The sequence below is a fragment of the Bufo gargarizans genome, chromosome 9 (assembly GCF_014858855.1).
Source record: "Bufo gargarizans isolate SCDJY-AF-19 chromosome 9, ASM1485885v1, whole genome shotgun sequence".
Lineage (NCBI taxonomy): Eukaryota > Metazoa > Chordata > Amphibia > Anura > Bufonidae > Bufo > Bufo gargarizans.
The window spans coordinates 172394532-172405748 of record NC_058088.1 but is presented as its reverse complement, the minus strand read 5'-3'; the positions used below and the strand labels follow the sequence as shown (position 1 = coordinate 172405748).

The 11217-nt window shown below is 44.5% G+C and overlaps 1 protein-coding gene across 1 annotated transcript; it reads right to left on the bottom strand.

The window, feature by feature from the left end:
* Positions 1 to 5414: 5414 nt before the first annotated feature.
* On the bottom strand, positions 5415 to 10941 carry LOC122919509 (caveolin-2-like). The gene is made up of 3 exons (XM_044268580.1): positions 10600 to 10941; positions 8904 to 9091; positions 5415 to 5739 (listed from the first exon to the last, which is right to left on the bottom strand). Exons 1-3 carry the CDS (start codon positions 10738 to 10740, stop codon positions 5583 to 5585), a joined length of 486 nt encoding a protein of 161 aa, XP_044124515.1. The 5' UTR covers positions 10741 to 10941; the 3' UTR covers positions 5415 to 5582.
* Positions 10942 to 11217: the final 276 nt, after the last annotated feature.

Here is an 11217-nt window from a genome sequence, read left to right as displayed (position 1 = left end):
TTAGACTGGGAGAAAAGCTACACAAGCGCGACAATTGATGCTGAGGTTAAAGGGGAAGCCATGACCCCCGCGTGCCTTGCCACCATGATAGCGATACTGTACTTGATGTAGAACATACGCTTTACATTGAGATGTAAATGTACATATGCATATCAATATAATAGGAAATTACTTAAATAGCAATGCCCTAATATAATATGAGACGTCAAAGCAGGTTCAGAGTAAACCCATGGAAAGTGGCACTGCCATTATTAGCGACATTAGGTCTGGTCACGGCGCTGTGCCCTCTCCATTGCATGTCAGGCTTCGGTTTAGCAGTGCCGGCTTTATTTAGCCCTGTTCTTCCCACATGAAATGTGACCCCTGTCCCTCTCCTCTGCCTCCCGAGAAGTGGTTTGAATTCTTCGCTTGCATGCGACATTACTGATTTGGGATCGGTCTGTAGTTGTGGAATTAGCAGCAGAAGTAACTCACAAATGAGTTTTCTGACGATCTTCTACGGGACCGAAAAACGAAGCGAATAGTTGTGTTCTTCCCCAAAGTCAACACCACCCACTCTTGCCATAGAACTACTCCGTAGTTATGCTCCCTTAGTGCCCACACACAGTGAAAGGCCCCCATAATTCCCCCACACAGTAGAATGCCCTGATAGTGCCCCCCACAGTTACACCCCTTTAGTCGCCCCCCCCCAAAGGTAGTTATACAAGTGAAGGCCCCCAGTGGTGTAAATAAAATAAATATCAGTAATATTAACCTAGCCCCATTCTACCACTGAACGGAGCACATCCTGCTCTCCCCAGAAGGCGCCATGTAGTAAGCACCTGCTAGGATGAGTAGAGGAGGACAGGCCGGGAATGATCCTCAGCCCAAGCGTCTTCTACTCAGTCAGTGTCCGCATCGTGTCTGATGGAGAGAGCACGGCCGGGGCACGGGGATAAGAGACATGCATTACGGCCTGGGCACACACACATTAGTCATTATTACTGTGTGTGTACTGGCAGTAGGGTGGCCACTTTTATAACCTCAAAAAGGAGGACATCACACCCGGTACATTGGGTGACGATACAACACACAGAATGGAAACCATAATCTATAGAACAACGGCAGCTGCGTATTGCCAGGGTCTGGGGTATCCCTTGCCCCTTAGGAGGTTTCTACGAAATATGTGGATTGCCAGAGTCGTGTAGAGTGGCCTACTGTCTCTGTAGATGTTGTAGTCACATGTCAAGGTGCTCCTTCCTGGATATCCTTAAATCCCAGACGTGGTGTAGTCCGAAGCAAGTGCAAAAGGGGGGTTGTTGAACTTGGGTGATGAATAAGTTGAATAAACAGAGTCCAGACTTTGCATTAACGTAAAACACAACTTTACTTGGCATAAATGGTAAACAGTTTCCGAACGGTATCTTGGTCATCAGCAGGTTTTGGCTTAACTTTGGCAGGCAAACACTTCTGCAACAATCTCAGCTCTGCTATGCGGTAGCGTTCTCAGCTCTGCTATAAAAGCTGGGTTAAATAGGAATTTTTCCTCTTCTGCTGGAATGTAGCTTAGTGGTCTGTCTCTTACTGTATCTTTAATCCTAGTAACTTCTTCCTGGCATCAAGCATACTTTAGCTTGGATATAGGCAATGTAAACCCAGGAGGGGACAAGCAACCATGAAGACTTCAGAGGCTGTGCCTCTGTGCCTAGCAGAGCAGACGGTGCTCTGCTAGCCAATACACAACCTTTTCCCAGGAGGGGGTAGGCTAGACTGACCAACACTAACTAATTCCTCCCTCTCTAGAGAGGGCTGGAATGGAACTAGAAGGTTCCTCTCCAGATAAACTATTTCTGCACAGAGTTGCCGCCATCTGTTGGTGAACCAGGCACATTACATTTAACATTGATTTGCAAGGAAATTCATATACACATTGCAGGATATGGCAATAAATATCTATGTAGACACAGGATCACACAATGCAGATAGTGGGGGGTCCAAAAGGAGGTGGTAATGCCACTCGGGGGCGTTACACAACCTTAACCAAATTACACTAGAAATCTATCAGATAAATCATTCTTTTACTCACCCAATTTGGTGCCTACTTAAAATATTTAACACCTTTCCTTGCTGCCTCTAAGAGTAATAAATGGGCACCATGCAATATTTCATGGGAATTTAAGAGTTACTGCTGGGTTCCCCTGGGTATCCCGAAAGCAGGGCACTACCTTATACATGTTACTCTCCTCCTAGCAATTATATACACATAAAAAGGGTGTTCTTTAGGCTGTAGCATGTGCAACATCTCATTCTCTTCCTTCTGGACAAAAGCCAGATCATTCTCGTCTTGTAGTCCTTCTTTAATGGAGGCTCTTTGGTCTGGTTCCCCCAGCAGATGGCTCAAAATGTAGGCTTCCACCTCAGTCTGCAACAATAAAGTGAGTGTTTGCACTTTATTGTGGATATTTGACCATCAGATATCTGAGGATGTGAATGGCATCCCGTGATTAGCTGCTTTAGATCACCAGGTAATTATATGGAGAAGGCCATTTTAGAAGAGCATTTTGGCACCATAGGATCTGCTAAAGTAGGATAACGTTCTGCAAGCTGCAAAGACTTTTTGCATCCACAAGATCATATCATTTTTGAAAAACCAGGTTGAAGAAGAGATATCCATCAGTTTCCTCAAGTGTAAGGCAGCAAATATGTATTTGTCATTGTCATTGACCACATTGCCCAGTAGAGTGGGGATAGCTAACGTGTTGCTGGAAGAATATTAACATTTTGCATTTCATGTGGTTCTCCTGAAGATAATGGTATGGCCTGACAGCACATGGATGATATGGCAATGGGGTAAGCAGCAGAAGGTAACCATGCTGCTGTTGTGGACCAGGTGGAATACTTGACTGCAAAGAGGATGGGAAACACAGAATTAAACAGGAGATGTGGAAAGTGGCCTTCTCAGCCATCTTCAGCAGTCTCACAAGTCAACAGAGCTACTCAATGGCACCACTAAGTTGACCCAGTGGACATGAAAGACATATTAACCCTGTCCATAGTTACCTCTCCAAGTGTCTGTCAGAGGTGACATACACTGGGCACAGACAGAAATATCTATTAAACAACCCATGTACCTTGCTATGTGACTGTACAGCATGGGCAGAACTTTGCGGAAAAGCACTGGCCAAAGACCAATCACTCGCCCGCCCTATTTCTGGATATTAGTGGTTCCTTCACTCCTGAAGATGAACTCTGCAGCGGATGGTGAGAAATTTGTCATAGCCATGTTACCCTTTAACGCAATATCTTAGTCTCCTCTTATCACGTTACTGTTAATATGTAGCTTGCAACCCCTTCTCCATCTTATTGGTCTCAATGGTAGCCAACCTTAAAGGTTTAGCCCAGGGATCAGCAACCACAACTCCCAGCATGCTTCTTCCACTTGTGTGGGAGTTTAGAGAACAGCCAAGCAAGTGTGCATGATGGGAGATGGTTTCAAAACACCCGGAGTGCCGGAGGTTGCTGATCCCTGGTGTAGACCATCGGCAAGTTCATCGAAGCACAAGTCATTCTGGTTAAAGGGGTTTACCTTAAGGATAGGGCATCACTATCATATTGGTAGAGGCTCCAACTCCTGTGAGCACCACTGAGAACTAGAGAGGCTGACCTCTTCCTATGCCAGTGACATTGATTGGTTACACATGGCCTATTCGCAGTTCAGTCCCATTCATCCGAGCACTGCATCTCTTTCAAACAGCTGATTGTGGGGGTGCCAGGAGTCAAACCTCCACCGATCGGATATTGATGACCTGTCCTGTTAGGGCGATCTCTGGACCTTTTCTGACTACATTAACATGTCACCTTTTGGATTTAGAAATTCTATGAAGGTGTTCGTATGTATGAATCGTCATACAGGTAGAACAACGTAACCACAGATAAGCTTTACTGTGGGACCAAAAGTGGAAGGCTGGAATATGTCTGATAGGTTTCTGGACTTAGTCTATACCTACGTTAGTGCTGTGGACCACACTGTCCATCGTTGGTCAGCACCACTGGACATCATCTACAAATACTGCTATGCAGGGGCGTAGCTAAAGGCTCATGGGCCCCAGTGCAAGAGTTCAGCTTGGGTCCCCCCCTTCCCTCAGTGCTTTGTGGCCAGGGGCAGGGAAGCACAAACCTTTGTGCCATCCAAGGCAAAAATTGAAATGGCCCCCCCATGCCAAATTCTTGACCTAACCCCTTCCTTTGACCAGCATGCACTTTCTATAAGGCCTTATGCACACGACTGTTGTGTTCCGTTTTTGTTTCCGTGTGTCTTCCTTTATTTTTGGAGGATCACCAGACATAAAGGAATGTAAAAAAAAAGTCTAAGACAGGTTTGCCATGCAAATGATAGGAAAAAACTGACGCGGATGACAATCTTGTGTGCCTCCGCATTTTTTTGAGGTCCCATTGACTTGAATGGGTCCGCGAACCGTTTTCCGCGAAAATAATAGGACAGGTTATATTTTTTTGACGGACTGGAACCACGGATCACGTGGGACTATTAAGTGGTAAAAAAGTAAAAAAATCAAGCCCTCACACAACTCCATATAAAGAAAAATAAAAAAGTTATGGGTTTTGGTAAGTGGCAATGCAAAAAAATGTTTTTCTTTAAAAAAAAAAGGGGTTTTATTGCAAAAAAGTAGTAAAACGTAAAAAAAACTATATGTATTTGGTATCACTGTAATCGTACTGACCCAGAGAATAAAGATATTATGTTATTTATACCGAAAAATGAACGCCGTTAAAATTTATAACGTAAAAATTCTGTGGCAGTATTGGTGTTTTTCCCATCTTCCTCCCAGAAAGAGTTAATAAAAGTTAATCAGAAAGTTACGTGTACCCCGAAAAAGGCGCCATTAAAAACTACAGCTTGTCCCACAAAAAACGGACGGATGAAAATAAAAAAAAGAAGAAGAAAAACCCTTGTTCAGTAAGGCCCCAAACAGGCTGGTCACTAAGGGGTTAAAACAGCAGAAACCCGGCGCCTGCTGCGATCGCGCTCCAACTTTAAAGACTGGACTCCTACCGAACATATACAGTGGAGGTCCGAAGGGGCTACAGAGCCTTCTCATTGGCTGATGAAAGGTGCGCAGGGGACAAACAATTGTTTCTAGGATGATTTATCCCCCATGTAGTCTACATTGTATCTGCCTTTTACTTGGGAGACGTGCTGCCAACAAGTGAGGATTTTTATGCCCACATTCAATCAGCTGACTAATGGGTTTATTTGCTGATCGCTGCCCTGTGGATACCCGATCTACCCAATCTCTGGCCCTAAGGCACCAAGATGAGTATTCACTGGGCAGCATGGACTGTATATCATAATAACTACCAACATCATAGTTTCCGTGACCAGAAATAAAAACAGAGCAAACAATTTTTTTAAAAAAAATGTTGTTTTTATTCAATTTTTTTCAGTCAGTTCCAACTGTGCAGTGCATTCTGGGAGCTCTTTTTTCCGATTCTGGTCCCAGAATTCTTTGCACTAGAACTGCTTTTTTTTCAAACATATGTTACTTTTGATCCCCACTTGTGCTGATCAGTTGATTCGCGGTCAGTTACACCCGCTGCTTTGCCACATTTACGTAGATGAAACCGCAGCAACGGCCCAGGCTGGTACAGAGAGGAGCTAGGCATACGTCCAGTATACTGGCCCACAGCGTCCGGATAGGGGGCATACAGATGTTACACAGCTGGATACATGGCATGGCACACCTGTACATGAGAAAACATTCACAATATGAAAATAATTATTTGACATGCAAATTAATGTTTGTTTAGAGTAATATTTTCAGGCTTAAAGGGGTTGTACAAACTATGAAAAACATGGCTGTTTTCATCCAGAAACAGCGCCACACCTGTCCATGGGTTATGTGTGGTATTGCATCTCAGCCTCATTCAGTTCATTGAAGAGGTAAAACAGCGACACACGTGGTCATGGGTTGTGTCTGGCATTGCATTGGTTTTCCCACCATAAGTTATCACCTATCCACATAAGTATCTGATCGGTGGGAGTCTGACTGTTGTGAACCCCATGATTATGAGAACAGGGTCCCCAGAGCTCCACTGTCACCGCCAGTCCTGTGAGAAGGTCTGGTAGACGTTCTTCTCTACCTCTTGTATGATGTTCTTTGTTTTGGTTTCACTTTCTCATCTCCTTTCCTTCTGCCAGGTGCCACTTATTTAGACTAATCCTTTTCCTTTATATTCTCTCCCATACTGCCTCACTTTGTGGTTTATACTACTTCCTGGATGAAGTGTTCATTGCTGGAGGCTGTGTCTGCTGTTTGTTCAGATAAGTCCTTTTCTTTATTGTGTTTCCTTCCTGGCTTGATTCTAGGTGACCCTGACTCCGTCCGTATTAAGTGCAGGGAGCCAGTGGTCGTGTCCCCTCACTATCATAGGGTTTTCAGGTGTCACACAGACTTAGGTACGTGGGCATGCAATCGTCTACCATCGAGACCCTTGTATGTGCATAGCAGTCAGGGAGAGATCTTAGGGTTTTATAGGGCTCACCTATATGCTTCTTAGTTTGGGATCAAGCCAGTCGCTCATTTATTTATAAGTTCCAGCTATCTGCTAACGTCATCCGTGACATCCACGTCATTCAACTCTATGGGACTGACAAAGAGTACAATGCTTGGCTATCTCCATTCTAGGACCTCTATACACTAAAATAACCTGCATGTTTTTGGTTACCCTAGAGCCATGTTTCAATCAAATGGTTTTCTGGTCAGATAAAAATGAAAAAAATAAAATAAAATGGACAGAAAAGGTTAAAAATAAAAAAATAATCACTCACCTCATTCACTCCCCCCCTCCTCCCTGCTTCTATTCTGATGCTCCTCTGGTCCCTGCTCCTCTCCACTTCCTGGTCTTGGTTTGACACACAGGAAATGGCTTAGAATCCTCGCTCAACCAATCACCGGCCTCCGCAGTGACCTCACTTTCCAAGTCATCTTCTGTATGTGTCAAGTCGGGACCAGGAAGTGAAGAGCAGCAAGTGGTTAGTGAGGCGAGGAATTATTATTATTATTTTTTATTATTATCTTACTTTTACTTTTAACCCTTTCTCCCTGCTTTTTTTGTAAAACGTATCTTCAGAAAAAAAACTCCTTTAAGGCTACCTGCACGCGATGCGGTTTAAGTGCAGTTTTTCGGAGCAGATTTCAGTGTGGAAAAAACACAGTGTAATACATTACCAGCAAATGGTATGAGATTAGACAAACCTCATGTACACTTTTTGTTTTCCATGCAGAAATGGAAATATGCAGCATGTTAATTCTTTGTGCAGTGCAGGTTTCACAGTTTGCAAGAGAAGGCTACTTTAACACCAGCGTTTTAGTGTTCCGGTATTGAGATCCGTCATAGGGGCTCAATACCGGAAAAAACGCTACAGTTTTGTACCCATTCATTGTCAATGGGGACAAAACTGAACTGAACAGAACGGAGCGCTCCAAAATGCATTTCGTTCCGTTTAGTTGCGTTCCCAAACCGGAGAGCAAACCGCAACATGTTGTAGTATGCTTTCCGTCCTGGGAAACCGATCAAGACTGATCCGTCAATGCAAGTCAATGGGGACGGATCAGTTTTCTCTGACACAATAGAAGACGGATCCGTCCCAATTGACTTTCAGTGGAGTTAATGTTAAAGATAATACAACCGGATCCGTTCATAACGGATGTAGACGGTTATTATCAGTAACGGAAGCGTTTTTGCTGGACCCTACCGAATCCAGCAAAAACGCTAGTGTGAAAGTACCCTAATACGTGTGGTTTTTTGTGTGGATTTGGTGGGGAAACCATAGAAATCTACATGAAAAACCGCTCAGAATTTGTGTTTTGAAATCTGCGCTCCTGTGCAGGTACCCTAATGCAAGTACTTAAATTAAAGGTCAATCAAAGGCCCAATGCACACAACCGTATTCATTTTGTCAGCCGCCAATTGCGGATGCGGTCCGTGTTGCAGCCGCATTTTTTCAGACCCACTGACTTCAATGGGTTTGTGGTCTGCATATTGCAGACAAGTATAGGACATGTTCTATCCCTCTGCAGATATGCTTTCCCCATCTGTATGTCCATTCCGCAAAAAGATACCGTGTGCAAAATTCGGACCACGGACCTATTGAAAACAATAGATCCAAAGCAGAAAACGAGTGTCATTTCATGAGTAAGGGCTTACATACCTGATAGCCCGAAACGCGTAGACTGAGACTGGTTGCACTGGATGTATCATTTTTAACCGCATCAATAAAGTAACGTTGAACTTTTGCGTTATTGAGCTGGATGTTCATTTTCTGGTTTGGATCTCAAGTTACCCGCACCAAGTGCGGTTTATCTTCCGTGCTCATAGCAGAGAAGGAGAAGGTGAGAGCCGTGTTACTGTTGTGTTTCTCTTGGCTTTATTGAAAACAATGGGTCTGCAAATAAAATGTGGACTGCATACAGACCGCACCTGTGATTTGCGGGCCGCAAAATGGATATGGTCGTGTGCATGGGGTCGAAGGCAAATACCTCAAACCTCAAAGTGTCCCTACAGCTGCAATGAGTCCTGCTCAACAGACAGAACTTACACTGCTTTGAAGCTATTAGGATAGCCACAGGGCCACCATAACAAAGCCAGCTAGAAACAGTGCCTCCTAAGAGTGACAACTTGCAAGAAGTAAGGAGTTGTTTGACTTGAGGGCACTACTTGGGCAGGTACCCATGAGGGTTAAGGGTGTGAAACAATGAACGAGAGGACTGCAGGATATACCATTAGGTACACCTTTCTAAACCTTCCAGTCATTGGTATCTTAAATGCATTCAAAATAACAGGACCTCTCCTAATGCTAGTCCTCTAATACATAGCCGCTATCACATAGCCAGTAGGTTAATTACCAGATGTGGAGACAACCCAGCAGAGCAAACAGTATTCCGGAGACCAGGGACACGGGAACGGCACAGAGGAGGGAGATGACTCGGTAGCACCACAGCTTAGATGATTCAAACAAGATGTCACTCCAGGTCCAGACTTTGTCAAAGCTGTGAAACGAGTCCGGTTCCGCTAGGACATCCGAGAAGTCTACCTGCAATGACAACATTGATGGTGATGGAGCATGTCGGTTCAACACTGCTTATCTGTATATTACAGGTCATCACATGCTGATTGTGGGGGTTCAAACACGTGGAACTACACCACCGAGGAGAATGATGGAGACAAGGCCCTGTTGGCAGTTTTACAAATGCCACGTCTGGACATGAAGGATGTTCTACTTTCTGAACAGCATCCTTTGCTGCCTGGTAAGCCAACTGGGGGTTCACCAGGTAGGTTGTTATGGATGGAATGGGTACATTGTAAACCATCCTCGAGCTACTGAGGGGGTCAGACAATTGCCATAGGTATGGCTCCAGGCAAGCAGCTTGTTTTGGCTAGGACACATTACCCATTCCACTGTGCATATAATACATACAGTAGTCCGCCAGAGCAAGGGTTGCTTCTACAGAATAAATCTCTACTCTGCCTCAATATTGGGGTGTCTTGTGCAGGAAACCCCCCCAGTTTCAGATTAGCTCCAGATCTGCATGACTCCATCCATTCTGTAGTGTACCGCTTCCATTCACTTAGGAGCAGCGCTGCAGTAACGGTGAGGACTGACCATAGACCTTACAGGGAAATTTTCCAGTGGGCTGATGCCCAGGAGGCCACCAACTGGATACCTACCAATCTGATGCTCCCAGTAGTAATTAATGCTAGGGGCATCATATACTTATGCTCCTGGCCAGTTACTGCATGTGACCTCCTAAATTGAACTGTATCGCCATCCTTAGGATGGTGATATAGCTGAATACTGCAGAGGGGGGCAGTATTTTGTAACGCACTTTGGTATTTGGTTCTGCTAGGATGGCATTTTGTGCTGCACTACAGTATTATTGGCACTGCCTACTTGTGCTGCCCAGTCTTCTGTCAATTTGGACCCACCCAAAACATGGGGCCTCTTTTACTTATTTTTTTCCGGGGCGGTAACCAGCGTCATTCACTACACAACACAATGGATGGAGCTGTGTAGTTCGACCACTGACTTCTGGTGCAGGAGCTACTGCAGAACAGCTGATCAAGTATGGTGCGGGGTGTTGGACCACCACCGATTAGATATGGATGGCCTGTCCTGAGGATAGGACATCAATATAAGATTAAAATCCTGGACTACCCCTTTAAAAAGACAAACCCGTCAATGCATCTAGTGCATAGTTTCGTTGGGTTCTCCACTGGTCCATTGATGGAATGATCTTATGTAACTGCACATGCAGATGTGAGCTGAGCGTTACTAAAACGTAAGATTCTATACCGAGAGATGCATAGAACATATCCAGGGAATGTGAAGAACTACATGACACAATCACATAAGCTTTAGGTTACATTTTGATAGCATAGCCCTCTGAGACACCAGCGGCATATGGACTATGACATACATGTGAAGTTATATTTGCTTAGTGCTAGATCTTAAAACTACAAAGTGACAGTAATTTTTATTATCTTTTTACAAAAATGACAGGATGTATTATAGGAATCCACAGTCTTGTATACTGTATGTACCTTTAGGTGCTTGTTGATCCCACGAGGGTCCCGTGCATCCAGATTTCCGGGGGCTTCGGTGTACACTGCAGGATTTTGCAGAAATTTCTGATCACTCTCAGGATCCATGGGGCATTCGATCAGATACTGATCAGGAATCATGGCTGCAGAAGTCCTGGCGCGAGGCAGAAGGAGCAAATTCTGAGAATCTTTCTGTGACTGGCTTGAGTATGTGGATCCTCGATGCAAAGCTCAACTCTACCGTCCCATTAATTGCTTAATTTTGTCGTATCTAACAATTTTATTCCCTCTAAACCTGTGGTGTCCCCTCTCCGTCCTGCTGAAGCGGTGGTGTGGATACAATTTCAACCCCTCTCTCCCTCCCTCTGACACTTTTCTGTAACATGCCAATCCCAGCTGTCACTATGATATAAATATGGGGACTGCACCTCCCGACTTCTCAGCTGTGTTGGATTATCTGCCCTTATACTACAGCCCTGAGGCTATTCCTGGTACAGCCACGAGAGGGCGATGTTTATTTTGACTCTATAAATTCATAGACGATCCTTAGATAAGTTTTAACCCATGCCTGATGGACACCAGCTTAGTATAAAGATCTGACACCAGTTCTCACCCTCA